General features: G+C 40.9%; 1 protein-coding gene across 2 annotated transcripts; it reads right to left on the reverse strand.

Moving 5' to 3' along the window:
- Positions 1–201: 201 nt before the first annotated feature.
- Positions 202–15,938, reverse strand: LOC124273771. 2 transcript variants are annotated; one of them, XM_046709080.1, is made up of 7 exons: positions 15,893–15,938; positions 8,714–8,799; positions 6,442–6,791; positions 2,620–2,814; positions 1,968–2,211; positions 1,142–1,312; positions 202–972 (listed from the first exon to the last, which is right to left on the reverse strand). In XM_046709080.1, the coding sequence occupies exons 1-7, from the start codon at positions 15,916–15,918 to the stop codon at positions 779–781; spliced, it is 1,266 nt and encodes a 421-aa protein (XP_046565036.1). In that variant the 5' UTR covers positions 15,919–15,938; the 3' UTR covers positions 202–778. The 2 variants fall into 2 exon arrangements, with proteins under 2 accessions (XP_046565036.1, XP_046565037.1); XM_046709081.1 differs by lacking the exon at positions 15,893–15,938 and adding an exon at positions 8,998–9,087.
- Between the last annotated feature and the right edge of the window lie 345 nt (positions 15,939–16,283).

Genomic DNA, 16,283 nt, shown 5'->3' on the forward strand with positions numbered 1-16,283 from the left:
GTTTCTACGCAATACCACACGGGAACAACTACACAAAGCGACCTTTCAGTTGCAACTAAAATACGTTGAAGCCAGATCACATAAAAATGTTTAATCGTTGTAAAAGATTATTGTAAAAGCTTTTGAACACACTATTCAAATGTTATTAGACAATGTAATGCTTTCCATAAACTTTGAGTTAGATTTGTTGAACTTGGGGTATCAAAAAACGCTAAAGGGAGACGAACAATTTTATTTTTCACAGCATGTTTTGCGAACAAACTTGTTGGTGGCAAAGCCTAAGGAAAATATTTTCCCAGGAATATGTTCTGGTTGGTTCCTCAGATCGCAGATAATCCAAACACAGACATATGCTGACTGTAGGTCATGGTCGCAGACAGTCTCACCGGTTTACGCCATATATGGCCTTGTAGGGTGTTGATGCCAGGGCTTACCGAACACATAGTTCTTCCAAATCCAATGATCAAGAATGTCATAGATCAACGAAAATGACATATAAAATAAACTTTTCACACCGTTGACACGTCTTACCTTAAAACAGTCTGTTTAGGAAATACTACAAGTAGGCATGCATATCCAACGCAAATTATGTATTAATTCTTCAGTGGCGTAAACACAGAATCAGTGATAAGAAACATGCATGACGTCATTTGTGACGTCATCAATGACGTCATCACAAACGCCACACTGAAGCAGTAACAGGCATTCGCTGCAGTCGCCCATCACACAGCGTGTCGGCCGTACTATTTCACATGCAGTCCTCGGCCAGTTTGTCAAGCTAGGGTTTCACATATTTAGCAAAGGGAGATCTTTTGTCGACCACGCATTCACAAGCAACTTTGATGGGTTGAGCGTACTTCTCCCACTCGTCCGTGATGTAGTGAACGCCATCTTTGATGATGGTCATGCACGTGTTCGGCTTCTTCCGCAACATCGTCATGTAGACCACAGTCTGGCGACACGATCCATGAGCTGGAACAGTGAGTGAGTGAGTGAGTGGATGGGTGGTTGAGTGAGTCGGAACCGGACATTCACGTGACGTCAATCACTAGCCCATATTTATAACACTATCCTCCTGAGACATCATGCCTCAATTTAACACGAATGGGGTGTGGGGGATGTGGATTAAAAAGGTTCTCACCTGTTCCTCCCAGGTGCAGACACCCCTTGCTGTCCGTGTTACACCAGACCTCATTGATGATCCGGGGGAAGCGATCCGTCCCGAGGGTTGTGGTGTGGGCACATGTCGAACACAAATGTAGGTAGCCGTCATTGGTCTGTGCACCCACGTCTCTGCAGGTCTCCCCAGAACCTACCGAGTGAGTGGAGAAACACCGTGAACGAGTGAGTGAGTATGGTTTTACGCAATAGTGCAGCAATATCACGGCGGGTGACAGGAACGAGTTTGACCCATTACCCATGTGAGGAATCGAACCCGACTCTTCGGAGTGACGAGCGAACGCTTCAACCACAAGACTGCCCATTCGCCATCGTCCCTTGAGTTGGATAAAAGAAGGGTTATAACACGAGGAATGGTACGTTGTTGAGTATATTCTTAGTCTTTCACCAGGTTCCAGACTTTACAGATCCGTGAAGATCCGGGTTAGAATTGGTCTTCAGTAACCCATGCTTGTCATAAGAGGGCTAACGGGATCGGGTGGTCACGCTCACTGACTTGGTTGACACACGTCATCGTATCCCAATTGCATAGATCGATGCTCATGATGTTGATCACTGGATTATTTCCAGGCTCTAATATTTACAGACAGTCGCCATAAAGGTGGAACATGACTACGTGTGGCGTTAAGAAACAAACAAAACAAAATTATGATATTACAGAAGTTATCATCCATAAATTCCTCCCCACCACCCCTTCCCTTCCTCTCTTTAGAAGCACTTCTACATGACTGTCAAAAAGTTTTAAAACATCATATATCAATTCTAGAATTATATGATTAAATACCCACCAACCGCGTTACGTCGTACACGTTTTCTTTCTGGATACATGACCTTCGCCGGAAGTACCTGCGCGAGTATGCGCAGTGGAATGTTGACATTGATTTCCCGCCATTTACCGGGATTACCCATGATGAGGTTAGGACCGGTTTGTTCCTGTCCGCCAGATCCAAGATGTCCGGGATCGTTCTCACTCTTCGGTTTCAGGGTTACCTTCCCTGTGTCCTTGACCTCAATATCTTCATGATTTTCACTCTGCAAGACATGAAATATTTTGTATTTATGTGTAGGTGTGAACTGTATTTGTATGGGAATACTAAGCTTTATTTTCCGTTAAAAGAGTTCGATGGTATACGTATTGGGTGGACAGCTGCTTATCCGGCATGTGGCTATTAATTCGCAAAGAACGATACGATAATTCATGATGCTTAACCATGAGTTGAAAATTGAACAATTTGAAGTTTGGCCAATCTGTACTCTCTAACAATAGTGTTTGTTTCCTTTCGCCCGATAGTTTAATCGAAAAAGATTTATTTAGAGAAACACCAGACTTGAGTGTGGCATCTTCATCATTAGTAGAGAGATTTCGGCCAAAAAACTTTTTTGTTTGTCTGATAGCGTCTAACATCTGAAAATCTAGGAACCCCCAGCCTTCAATCTCACCCTGTAAAGTGTCCGGTTGAACAGCAGCTGCTGCAGTGACTTCGGCATGGTGGTGGTGGTGGTGGTGGTGGTGGAGTCGGGGTAGCTCCGGCTGTAATACTGCCTGTACGCCTCCTCCAGCTGACTAAGCAGTTCTTTCTTAGTCCTGGTGTAGTCCCACGCCCAGTCGTCAGGGTGTCCGTCAAAGTCAACATCCTGCATAAACAAACACATGGAAATTTATGGAGTCTCACAACTGATTTGCTGCAAATAATTAGTTGAGACTCCTTGGTCCTGATTCTGTTATTCCAAAAACCTTCAAGACGCCTACAGCTGAGATGCCTATACACAGGCATTAATACACATAGATGTACTTCTCTGCTCTGGACCACTCTGTTTGAATTAACGGATTGACGGGATTTTCAGTGATCCATTGACATTATTTTCACAGCTGTTTTTTGTCTTTACATCAAACTGAATTTGTTTCTGAGAATACATGTTGTCAAGATGGGCATTCTTTTGCACTGACGTTCTATACTGCAATCCCAAGTCATGTGACTATAAGCTTCCAGCGCCTAACAGGCAGCTTGGGTTATCCGGGGTAATAATGTTGTGATGTCTGTGCGCCCTTTGGCTGAATGAGTGAGTATGGTTTTACGCCGTTGTTAGCAATATTCCAGCAATATCACGGCGGGGGACACCAGAAATGGGCTTCACACATTGTACCCATGTGGGGATTCGAACCCGGGTCTTCAGCGTGACGAGCCAACGCTTTAACCACTAGGCTACCCCGCCGCCCCGTGCGCGCTTTGAGCATGCCCCTTTGTGGTGTGGAGTATTGCGCGGTATAAGCATCATCATTATATCAGCTTCAACGACGGTATCAAAGCCTCATGTGATCCAGTTCTCAGGCGTTTACCACTTCAGTGAAACTGAAAGGCTTCGGTGGCATGGTTTCTGGGATTGCACAATGGAATGTGCGGACTTTCTCTGAAAAGGTTAGAGAGATAACCGGCAATATTATTCTAATCAGTTGTGGATTAGTTGTTACATCCCCAAAGGAAGCCTGCAACACAAGCGGGGAACAAAGAACTCCTGCACCTCGGACCTCGGAGGGGATTATGTTGGAACACAAGGTCTGTTTGTTTTGTTTGTTTGTTGTTTAACGACGCTGTCAGCAATATTCAAGGGCCCTTATTCTCGAAACGTTCGTAGCCCTAAGAATTCTTAACTTTGATCGTAGCCAATGTGTTAAGAATGGGCTTAAGAAGTTCGTAGGGCTTAAGAAGTTTCGAGAATAGCTAGCCAGTTGGTTAGGTCCCATACTGCCTACAGTTCCAAACTGCCTACATCCCAAACTGCCAACAAAAACATTGTAGGCAGCGTGGGAAAAGAGTTTTTGCCTTGTAGAATAATGGAACAGCCCGAGTATCAATGAAGAAGGGGTGCTTCGTTTGGAGTAAGGGATAATTAGGGGGGATTATATTAGTATATATCTCTGCATATACTTCTGTGTATAGTATGTTTTGAGTCTTCTCATCCAATAAAGACTACAAGACAAGTACAATGATATTGTTTTATTTTGTTTTGGGAAACAGTTAGCATGTATTGAAATATTGGCCCGCGGACTAACAACCACCTTGAGGGGTGGCACCTGAAGCTGAAAAACCTTATTGCCAAAGCCCACCCAAACATCTACCTCTTCATCTGCAACATCAAGAAAACCGAAGCCGTAGACAAAGCTAAACGTGCTCAGCTCGACTGTGGTGCCCTCCCCAAGTCACGCAAGCGTGTTTAAAGAGAGCTCGATGCGAGACTTCTGAGACTGAAGGAGCACCTCCAGAGCGGCAGAAAAACGCCTCTTCAGTACCTTGATGCTGCTGGACATCTCATCATGTTTGCAAAGTGATTGTCAGTTGTGTGTGAAAAGATTGTAAAACCACTGAAAGACTGTAAAACCTATCAGTTTTTCATGATAAATCCATGTCTCCATGTAAATTCTGAGAATTCTCAGAATGAATAAAGATGTCCTACCAACCAACACTTGTCATTTTTTTAAACTTCTGTAGGCAGAGTGGGAAGACACCACAGAATTAACCAGCTAACTATTCAAGTTCATTTTAGCAGGGGTAGAACAGGTCGGATCGGTGTATTCACTTTCTGATCACTGGACCGTATCATGTTGTTTTAACCTTTTAGGCTGTTTGGAACTGTAGGCAGTATGGGAATACACCTTCCAGTTATATTGCGCGGTCTGTAAATATTTGAGTCTGGATCAGACAATCCAATGGTCAACAGCACGAGCATCGATCTACGCAGTTGGGATACGGTGATATGTGTGAACCAAGTCAGCGAGCCTAACCACCCGATCCGACAAACATGGGTTGATGAAGATCAGTTCTAACCAGGATCTTCACGGGTTTGAAACACAGGTAGCACCAGTCCACCGTAGTGATTGTAATTACAGTAAACGTTTCACTCGCGCCCATGACTGCTTATAATTATTTATTATAGCGTCATTTAACGCTAATCTCGTAATGTCCCGATACACACATTGGACATAAACACCTTTATTATCCATATGGTGAAACATAACCAGTGTCATATATATCATATGTGCACGTATCACTTTTGCCTAGCAACCATTCTTTCAATATTTCGTCATCTGTGACGTCACTTAAACAATTGAACGTGACGGCAATGAACTGGGCAGTCACACTTGCTTACCGTGTTTTACTGCACAAATGTTCATGAATAAAATGGATAATAAAGAAATTATTACACTCGCAAGTGTGCCACACGACTTATACGAAACTCATGCATAATTGCGTAACTTTCACACTCGTTTCGTATAAGTCGTATGACACACTTGCTCGTGTAATAATCTCTATTTATTAACGACTTGACCTGAGATTCTAACGATTTGTTTGGATAACCGATGACCTCTCAATTAGGTCACATTCTGACGTAACTATTTTTTCATTCTTAACAAACACGTGAATTCATTCATTCTACAACTTAAATGCATTGTGGGAATGTAAACATTGCGAACGTTGCCGTGTCGCTGTTTAATTATGAGTCGAACAGAGACATTATATCCGTCGAAAACATAAACGCAATGTTTCCACCAGTAATGTTACCCGAATGAAGCAACTGCAAACCAAGAAACGGGGTGCTACGGGTAGTTTACTGTAGGAGGCTGTACGAGGCGATGACAACTGACATGCATCGTGACGTCGGTTACCAAGGCAGTGACGTCATTACAGTGTGACGTCATGCAAATATTGTACTAGAGTACAAACTCTTCCGCAAACTCTTTATGAAACCGGTTTCGGTTTGAAACCATAAAAATAACAAAAATACGCTATTTTGTCAATTTAATGCATGTAAGACGTGTAAGAATCTCTATTTATTACCTACGAGGGCGAAAATATCGGATTTCATATTTTTCATACGATACCCTAGGGCAAAATATCACTTTGTCATGGTGACGTGACGTCATAAACAATGACATGACGTCACGTTTCTTCTGTGTCGTTGCGTTCTACATGCGGCGACGGCGGGTAGCCAGCCTATGTGTGAAAGTAGATTTGGGTTTATTTTCCTCAGTTTGACGACTTCGGTAATAAACAGAATGTTAATATATTCGTGCCCATATCATACTATGTTTACGACACAAGTGCCTAAATGTTGGTATTTTCCGAGCGAGAGCGAGGGAAATACCAACATTTAGGCACTCGTGTCGTAAACATAGTATGACATGGGCACGAATATAATATCCTCTATACATTAAATACGAATACGCAATCAGTAATATTAATAACTAAATCACAAAGCAGTTACCTCATACATATCGTTAAGTGACAACATGTTAGGGAAGTTCTGCTGCGCCTCATCATCCGACGTCGCCATGTAGTCTTTGACGTAGTTGCCGCCGACGTCAGACAAGACTTGCTTCAGCTGGTCATCGGAGAGGTCGAGTCGTCGCATCTGTGTATGTTGGCATGACAACGAACGGTTGACGATAGGGATGGGGGTGGGGCACTTCCCGGGAATCGGGGACGTTATAATGTCTCTGCCGTGATTGACGTTGTTGAACATGAAGCCGGCGACAGGTGTTGTGTGAGGAGACTTGTGAAGGGTGGGGACTGCATATTGCGTGGGGGTCAGGTAAAGGCCCGGAAATGGGTTGCCTGAAAATAAGGAATGAGTGAATAAGTATAGTTTTACGCCGCTTTTAGCAATATCACGTGGGGACTTTCGCCGTTACGAGCGAACGCTTTAACCACTAGGCTATCCCCGCCGTCCCTAAAAATAAGGAACGGTGCTGATCAGTAAATATGTGGCGGTGTTCAACTAAACTGACGTGCAAAATAAACTATACACAAATGTTTGAAGCCGTTAAACATGATACCAGCAAAACAATGCTTAATGGTGTTTATGTATTTGATAATTGTATCATACTTCAGTTTTGGACATCTAATTTGTAGAACTTCAGCAACTATATTCAGGGGAGAAATGTTTGCAATTTGTTGGTCCTACCGTATTTGTAAAGATATATGTTCAAAAACACCAAGTACATGGGTTTTTTTGCGCAGTATGCGCGTTTGCTTGGAGGCGGAAGAGTGGCCTCCCTTGACAAATAGGGTGAAACTGAGAGAAATTTAAAACATGGACACATGAGCGGCTCGGCGCTAAAGCTCAAAGGAAAAGGTATCACTTTTAGCTGCATGTTTTCACGTGAAAAACAGTCTCTTTTCAATATAAGTGTATAGTAATCAACAATCGAATAATAATCACAAGATTGATTTTTGGGAGTTAAAAGGATAGAAAGGGTATAAAGGCGTAATCCCATATTCGAATCATAGACATAAACAATGAATTTGATATTCATAATAAAAATATTATTATCTGTATTTGAAAGGTATTTGATAATAGGAATTGTGTTTTAAACTTTTAGACATTTTATATTTCCTATGAATCGAATGATGATAACAAGACATGTTTGATATTGAGTGATATCTATATTTTTATCTCACAAATTCAAATAATTGATCCTACTTTGTTTTCTAAACCCTCGTGAATCCGCCTTGACCAACGCGTGACCAATGTTACGTCATGTTTTGATTTAACACATTCCTACTAAAACCCCTGGGTGAGGTATACTGAATTTTAGAAACGTCAATATGGCGTTGTCGCTAAATCTAATTAGTTTCGTTTAACGATTTACTCATGAATAAAATCATTTTAATGAGAATAATTAACTAGGTTTCGACAGTGTTTATGCATTCTGATATGAGTCATGAAATTTAAATTGCGTTTTTATCTAAATATTTCAGAATCAGTTAAGCAATGATTGTGCATCTGGTTGATGTTCTACGGATGGTTTTTACATTCTTGGGAAACAGAGGCGGTACAATGGCAGATTTGACAAGAAATAAAACGTCTAAAATGTTATAGTTCTGTGTTATGGTAATAAACATTGCTATTGATTTTCTTGTTCACCTGACAGACAGTTTGCATGATATCTCAGGATCACATTTTATGTGTTATGTTTTGAATTCTTCATATAACATCGTTAGGCATGGCTTAATAAATATGGTTTTACCGCCGAAATCTCAGGATCACATTTTATGTGTTATGTTTTGAATTCTTCATATAACATCGTTAGGCATGGCTTAATAAATATGGTTTTACCGCCGAAATCTCAGGATCACATTTTATGTGTTATGTTTTGAATTCTTCATATAACATCGTTAGGCATGGCTTAATAAATATGGTTTTACCGCCGAAATCTCAGGATCACATTTTATGTGTTATGTTTTGAATTCTTCATATAACATCGTTAGGCATGGCTTAATAAATATGGTTTTACCGCCGAAATCTCAGGATCACATTTTATGTGTTATGTTTTGAATTCTTCATATAACATCGTTAGGCATGACTTAATAAATATGGTTTTACAAAGCATTTAGTGATATTCCGTAAATATAGAAAATGGATTTTACAAAATACACCGATTGGAAGAATCCAGCTTTCGAGCAGAACCACTAGGCTATCTCACCAGCAAGTTCTTATGACCATATTTTGCACGATAATTTCCTGTATTTCTTACCTGCACTTGACTGCAACTTTGAGTATACTACGTGGAGGAAGATGAGAATCGTCAACGTGTCCATCATATTCGTCGACTTAATACGCCTGCAGCAGAGAAACCCAGTTAGAGGTATACTTTGGACTGGCTGTCAAATGACCTGCTCTAATAAAGCGTCTCCTTGCATGTGGGAAGGTTGAGATCAATTCCGTAATTTACTTCAAAGCAGCAACTGATTGGCCAGCTTTCCTTTACGTCAGAGTAGCAGAAACATTTTAACTCAATACGTGACAAATAGGAATTACATTTACTGTCCACATCATCGTTGACGACAACGTGACAGTGAAACATTCTTGCATATGGTCATGTCGTACTGTCAATCTTTAGGGGACCTGTCATAACTCTATCGGCCTTATCTTCGTAATGCCTGGATATTTGTTCGAGTGTTAAGGCTGCACTAGACCACCTGTTGTGGTTGGGGCACGCCCAGCCGTTAGGCGACTTGAACTGCCTACAGCGTTAAGTGTGTCTTATCCACGAAATGTTGATATTATGTGGGAGTATGGCAAAGGGAATTAAAAGGATTAACTCGGTATCGAATTCCTGACAGATGTATCGTCTCTATGAATCAGTGGGGGAATCAGACTTCCATGTGTTGATAAATATATGTCTATAAATAGAACTATAAATAGTCGATCTAAACTAGAGTGCGATGGGGTAGAATAGTGGTTAAAGCGTACGCTCGTCACGGCTGAGACCCGGTTACGATTCCCCACATGGGTACAATGTGTGAAGCCCATTTCTGGTGACCCCGTGGTGATATTGCTGGAATATTGCTAAAAGTGGCGTAAAAACCTACTCACTCTCTATCTAAACCAGGCTTCTTCTGGTCTTGGATGCAAGTACTAGACCGAACCTATGACTTGTTTTAAAATGCTTGTCCACTGAGATACCATGCCACGTTAACATGGATACCCTCAGACACAGTATAGGGACTCCCAGTCAACCAGTCCATGTTCTATCCCTTAATGCTGACCGCAAGGCAGGGCAACAACAAGTCCCTTGGTGATCGAACCTTGGACCTTCCACTCTCCGGGCAGACCACTTGAGAGACCGAATTAATCTGGTATATATAGACGTCCCGATTTAGTGAGTGAGTGAGTTATACGCCGCACTGAGCAATATTCCAGCTATATGACGGCGGTCTGTAAATAATCGAGTCTGGACCAGACAATCCAGTGATCAACAACATGAGAATCGATCTACGCAATTGGGAAACGATGACATGTGTCAACATAGTCAGCGAGCCTGACCACCTGATCCCGTTAGTCGCCTCTTACGACAAGTATGGGTTACTGAATATCATTTCAAACCCGGATCTTCACGGAAATCGGAGATAATTATTTTTGACAAATATATTCGGAATCACTGTCAATTGTGGTCCGGTTTCGTCAGGTAGTGCCTCTATTGATTTATTGAATAAGTGTTATGGACTTGACGATTTGGCTTCACGTACTGATCAGAATCATAACTGTCTAGGCACAACAAATCGCAACACACTTCTAAGTTGTTGTATTGGTCTGAGTCATGGGTAATGTGATCTGGGTTAGAACTGATCTTCAGTAACCCATGCTTGTCGTAAGAGGCGACTATAAACGGGGTCGGGTGGTCCGGCTCGCTGACTTGATTGACACATGTCATTGTATCCCTATTGCGTAGATCGATGCTCATGATGTCAATCACTGGATTGTCTGGTCCAGACTCGATTATTTACAACCCGCCGCCATATAGTTGGAATATTGCTGAGTGCGGCGTTAAACAACAAACAAAGACATGGTCAATGAGCTTTGGAGTAAGAGAGATGGTCCCTCTTCCAATTTGTTTTTCCTTTTAAACATTTCCCATCGGGAATGACGTATCATCGTTATAATTATATGCGATAATCTTAGCTTCAATGGCAAGTTGAAAGGGATTTCAACCTTTTGTTAAAGAAAGTGAGTGGGTGAGTTTTTACGCCGCGTTTAGCAATATTCCAGCAATATGAAGGCGGGTTGTAAATAATCGGGTCTGAACTAGACAATCCAGTGATTGACATCACGAGCATCGATCTACGCAATTGGGAGTGCCCAAATGGCCTTCACACATTGTACCCATATGGGGAATCCAACCCGGGTTTTCGGCGTGAAGGGCGAACACTTTAACCACTAGGCTACCCCGCCGCTCCTGTTAAAGAAAGTGTTTAACTTTTTCTGTTGCAATGAGCACGGTTGTCATTTTGCACATATCGTGATAAATGCAGGGATGTACATCATGTATTATTGTATTCTGATACTCATGGTGACGCTATACTTTTTGACCCAATCAAAAATTAAAAGTTTCCTTTTCAAATATTTATACCCGAGCCCCTCGCTAGATCCATGTCTCCTGCAAAGTATAGCCTATTTGGAAATATTCAAGCTACATCAATATTTCAGCCCATTTGAAACCGATGCATGTTGCGTTGATAATAATCTGTTATTTGAAAACTAGAAGAGTGTACCGGGCCTGAATAAATGTAATCAGACTGGGATCAAACCCGTACCTTTCCATTGATGCCCCCTTCGGTATCACTGTACCACTGAAGGTCACCTAACTTGTTTCATCAACTAAGTGGTCTTTGCGAAACACTTAAGACCTCTGGAGACATATCAGTGTACCTAGCTGGTACAGTCAGACAGCAAATTGTCATATAGAGCCATGCCGATTAGATGAACGCTAAATGTTATATTGATTTTTACTTTTCAAGAAACCAATGACGTCAAATGAATGTCAGCTTGAAACACTGGATGGTGTGATGCACGACGGTATTCGGTGTACCATCTGATATTTAGCATAATGTGAACGAAATATGGACTGGAACCCTTCCACATGCTGACAATCAGCTGGCAGAAAAATAACAAAGGTAAGATGCTGTTCCTTGTCGACGACCAAGATATATAAGAACATGATGACAAAACTTGTAGTGCATGTAATGATGATGACGTTAATCACATGTTAAACAGTGAAATATCGAACGTTGAAATTCTTCAGGCTATTGACAATCTCAGTGTTGGGAAAGCGCCTGGACCTGATGCAGTTACACCTGAGATGATTAAATCTTGTAAATCTGAACTGTTACCGTATTGTCATGTGGTATTTAATGCTATACTTACTAGTGGTAAATTTCCTGTGGAATGGACCAAGGGATTAGTGGTACCATTACACAAAAAAGGAAAAGCCTCAGAAGTTAATAATTATAGAGGCATAACACTTACTGACATTATGAGTAAAGTTTTTACATTCATTTTGAACAAGAAATTAATACTGTTTTGTTCTTTGTATGAACAGCTGCCTGAATCACAAGCAGGGTTTAGAGCTGGTTACAGCACTCTAGACAATATTTTAATTTTACAATGTTTAGTACAAAAGTATCTTACAAAGACTAATGGTCGCTTTTACTGCTTGTTTGTTGATTTCAAAAATGCATTTGATTCTATTAATAAAAAACTATTATGGTACTCTGTATTGAAAAGGGGCATTCATGGTAAACTATTTAATGTTTTGTTTGATATGTATGCAAATGTAAAATCTGCTGTTAAATTAACTAATTTGTCAACATCCAGTTATTTTGATACATTGAGTGGTGTGAAACAAGGATGTGTACTCAGCCCCTTGCTGTTCTCATTGTTTGTGGTAGAATTTGGAAATATACTCTCCCAAAAAAGAAACGCATCATGAAAATAGCAATTTCATGTAGCAATGAATTAAAACGTGATTCATTTTACAAAAGGTTTTGCTCTGTTTATGAGTCCAATGGTGTTTATGTTTTGAAACATCAAAACAAAACGCACCATCCGTAAAATACCCGTATTTAACAGCATGATTTTCAATTTCGGCGTGTAGTGTCACAGAATACACAATTCACATGCAATGTGCGTGAAAGTTTGGTATCAGATAGTCTCAATGATGGGTATAAAAGGTTGATCGCTGTCTGTCGATTATTCACTGTATTTGGAATATTGTTGACGAACGCAAAATGCCACGTCTAAGTGAAGCCAACCGTCATATCGCCATTGGTTTGTTTGAAGCTGGCAAGTCTCAACGTGCAGTTGCCCGACGCATGAATGTTCACCAAAGCACCATTTCACGGCTCTGGGAGAGATATCGCCGGCAGAATGCGGTAGTAGATGCCCCTCGTAGTGGCGACCTCGAGCGACCACTGCGGCACAGGATCGCTACATCCGGGTACATCACCTGCGTCATCGAACAGCTACGGCGACCAGTACCGCTCGACAAATACCCGGATTGAGGAGGCTTTCTGCACAGACCGTCAGGTACAGGTTGAGAGAGGCTGGTTTACGTGCCAGAAGACCCTGTGCTTCGACAACAACATCGTCGACATCGAGTTCAAGGGTGCACCAACGTTCAGGACTGGAACCTACCGAACTGGCGTAGAATCTGGTTCAGTGATGAATCACGATTTCTATTGGAACGACGCGATGGAGGAATGCGGGTGTACAGACGTCGACGTGAACGTTTCGCCGACGCTTGCGTTCCCCAGATGGACAGATTCGACCGGGACAGTGTTATGATGTGGGGAGAGATCACCTGCCGTAGGAGAAGTGATTTGGTGATGATCCAGGGCAACCTGACAGCTCAACGGTACTGTGACGAAATCCTACGCCCACACCTCCTTCCAATCATTGATCGCCAGAGGGAGTTGTTTCAACAGGACAATGCCAGGCCCCACACAGCACGTCACACTAGAGACTTCCTCCAGAACCACAACATCAATGTGCTCCCCTGGCCCTCAAGATCACCGGACTTAAACCCGATCGAACATCTGTGGGATGCCCTGGACAGACGGGTGCGACGCCGTAACCCTCAGCCCCAGACACTTCAGCAACTCGCACAGGCACTACAGGCAGAGTGGGCTGCGATTGGGCAACACGAGATTCTGAGACTTATTCGTTCGATGCCGAGGCGATGCCGTGCAGTTCTGGATGCCCACGGTAGTCACACGAGGTATTGACTTCAGCGCCACCACACGTCTCCATGTGACACTCAAACTGACTTTCCTCGAGTTGGTGCCAAAGACGGATAAGTCTGCATTCCCAGTGTGCAATTTCACTATATTTCATTGACTCATAAAGCCTACAAGATGTTTCAAAATAAACATAAAAATACAGTTGAAATTCCTATATGCGTTTCTTTTTTGGGAGAGTATATGTTGTATGAATCCAATGTTAGGGGTATTTTTGTAGGTGAAGAATTTATGGATATATTGTTGTTATTTTATGCAGATGACTTGTGTGTGTTTGATGACAGTGTTGTTGGTTTGCAGAGAAAACTTGATGTTCTTAAGCAGTATAGTATTAAAATGGGATTAAATGTTAATCTAGATAAGACAGATATATTAGTGTTTAGAAACGGTGGTAAGCTAAGGGGAACAGAAAAATGGATGTTTGGAAGTGATCAGGTTAAGATATCAACGTATTATAATTACCTGGGAATTGTATTTTCTAATAGATTATGTTGGTCAAAAGCAATTAATGTTCTTGTTCAGAAAGCCAATAAGGCTTTATTTTCAGTTAAACACCTACAGTATAAGTTAAAGATTATTTCTCCCACTGTTTTATTTAAGATTTTTGATACACAGATAAAACCAATTTTGCTTTATTCGAGTAAGGTATGGGGATTTTCTAAAATTGAATATGTTGAACGTTTTCACATTAAGTTTTGTAAATATGTTTTAGGTGTTGGGTATTATGTCTCAAATGATGCTGCTTTGGGTGAATGCGGTAGACATGGTCTGTTTATTGATTATCATAAACGATGTATTACATTTTGGTTAAAATTGTTAGCAATGCCAACTGTTAGGTATCCAAAACAATGTTATTTATTATGTAAATCATTAGATGAAGGTAATCGTATAACTTGGGCATCAAAGGTTAAACACTTACTATTTAGTTATGGCTTTGGCTTAGTGTGGATCACACATGAAGTGGGTGATAAAAACATGTTTCTTAATACTTTTGTACAAGACTTAAAGACTGCAATCAACAAAATTGGTACTCTAAAATTTGTGATTCAAGTAAATTATGTAATTATAAAGAATATAAATCTCTTTTGTCAATTGAATATTATTTGTGTGCTATCCCAGAAAGAGAATACAGAAGACTTTATGTTTATTACGAATGTGTGAGCTTCCTTTAATGGTTAATATTGGCAGACGGTGTGGCATTCCCCGCAGTAATAGAATATGTACATTTTGTTCGTTAGGTTGTGTAGAAGATGAATATCACTTCCTTCTAAAATGTCCATTGTATGACTATCTCAGATCAAAATATATACCAAGATATTATCGTAATTCACCCACGATGTTTAAGTTTAAAATTCTTTTAACATGTAATAAGATAAATATTTTGTCAAATGTTGCAAAGTTTATTAAGGAAGCTCTATTTCTCTCAGAAATTCCCATCTGTCATTATAATGATTATTTTGCATTATGTTGTACATGGGCCGTTGGCCTTTATACCGAATAAAAGAATTGAATCACCAATATACATGTATATATTTTAAATCTAATACTGAGATGGCACGTATTCGGTTAGTTGAGAGAGATGGCACTATTCTCACCCAAGATGTAAATACATTTACGATTTCTCCGACGCTCGTGTCTCATAGGCCAACTGGCTAGGTGGTATATTTTATATTGTCTTGTCTTTGTGATTATTTGTTTGTATGTATACCGCGTGACACGTAAATAAAATATTTTCTTCTTCTTCTTAATATGAAAGGAAAGCCCATAGTGATAGAAGTCCGAGATATTTATCACTTTGAAAAAAACCGTGAGCAGTACCTGTAAACTTACTCAGCCAAACTGGGTTTCGAGCACACAATCATACTTTCTGGCGTACGGAAGCAACGCAAGTGTGCACAGCTAATTGCGGTGTCTACGACGACTGTCATCCGTTCCCCCCTTTTATTCAATTGAAAGCAACTACAAACGCTGCTATGACTTGTGTATGGAAGGCTCCATTTTGGAGGACAACAAACGCTTATCTTAGCTGAGATTCATCGTCAATTCGTCGCTTCACTTTTTTTAATCCAGACATGTTAAACTTGCATCTCAAGTTATATATTCGCGAGAAAGCAGAGGAATAGGGACTTCGTACTTACCCTAGCCTGTCGCTTGCCTCGTACATATGAACCGCCTTACCCCATAGCGAGTTGAACTGTTGACGCCTGGTCCCTCTCACAGATCTAGAAGGCAGGGAGCGGGCAGAACTCCAACCCACAGGTTCATAGGGGTGAGAGCTGAGAAGTGTCTAGCTGATAGGGTTCGAGATAAATGTCTGTATGGTTATACGTTTAGACAGCTTGGTAATAGAGTATGACTTTATTATATAAATATGTATATGGTTGTACGTTTAGACAGTTTGGGTATAGAGTATGACTTTATTATATAAATATGTATATGGTTATACGTTTAGACAGCTTGGTAATAGAGTATGACTTTATTATATAAATATGAATATGGTTGTACGTTTAGACAGCTTGGTAATAGAGT

The sequence above is a fragment of the Haliotis rubra genome, unplaced genomic scaffold (genome assembly GCF_003918875.1).
Source record: "Haliotis rubra isolate DU_JTF1 unplaced genomic scaffold, ASM391887v1 Scf184, whole genome shotgun sequence".
In the NCBI taxonomy this organism is placed as follows: Eukaryota; Metazoa; Mollusca; class Gastropoda; order Lepetellida; family Haliotidae; genus Haliotis; species Haliotis rubra.

Excerpts from the sequence above, each read along its gene's own strand:
- LOC124273771 (XM_046709080.1), bottom strand. The coding sequence starts at position 15,918 with ATGTACGAGGCAAGCGACAGGCTAGG. Across the intron at positions 2,212-2,619 it reads TCAACCGGACACTTTACAGG|AGTGAAAATCATGAAGATAT; the intron begins GTGAGATTGAAG and ends CATGTCTTGCAG. Across the intron at positions 1,313-1,967 it reads TGTACGACGTAACGCGGTTG|GTTCTGGGGAGACCTGCAGA; the intron begins GTGGGTATTTAA and ends CTCACTCGGTAG.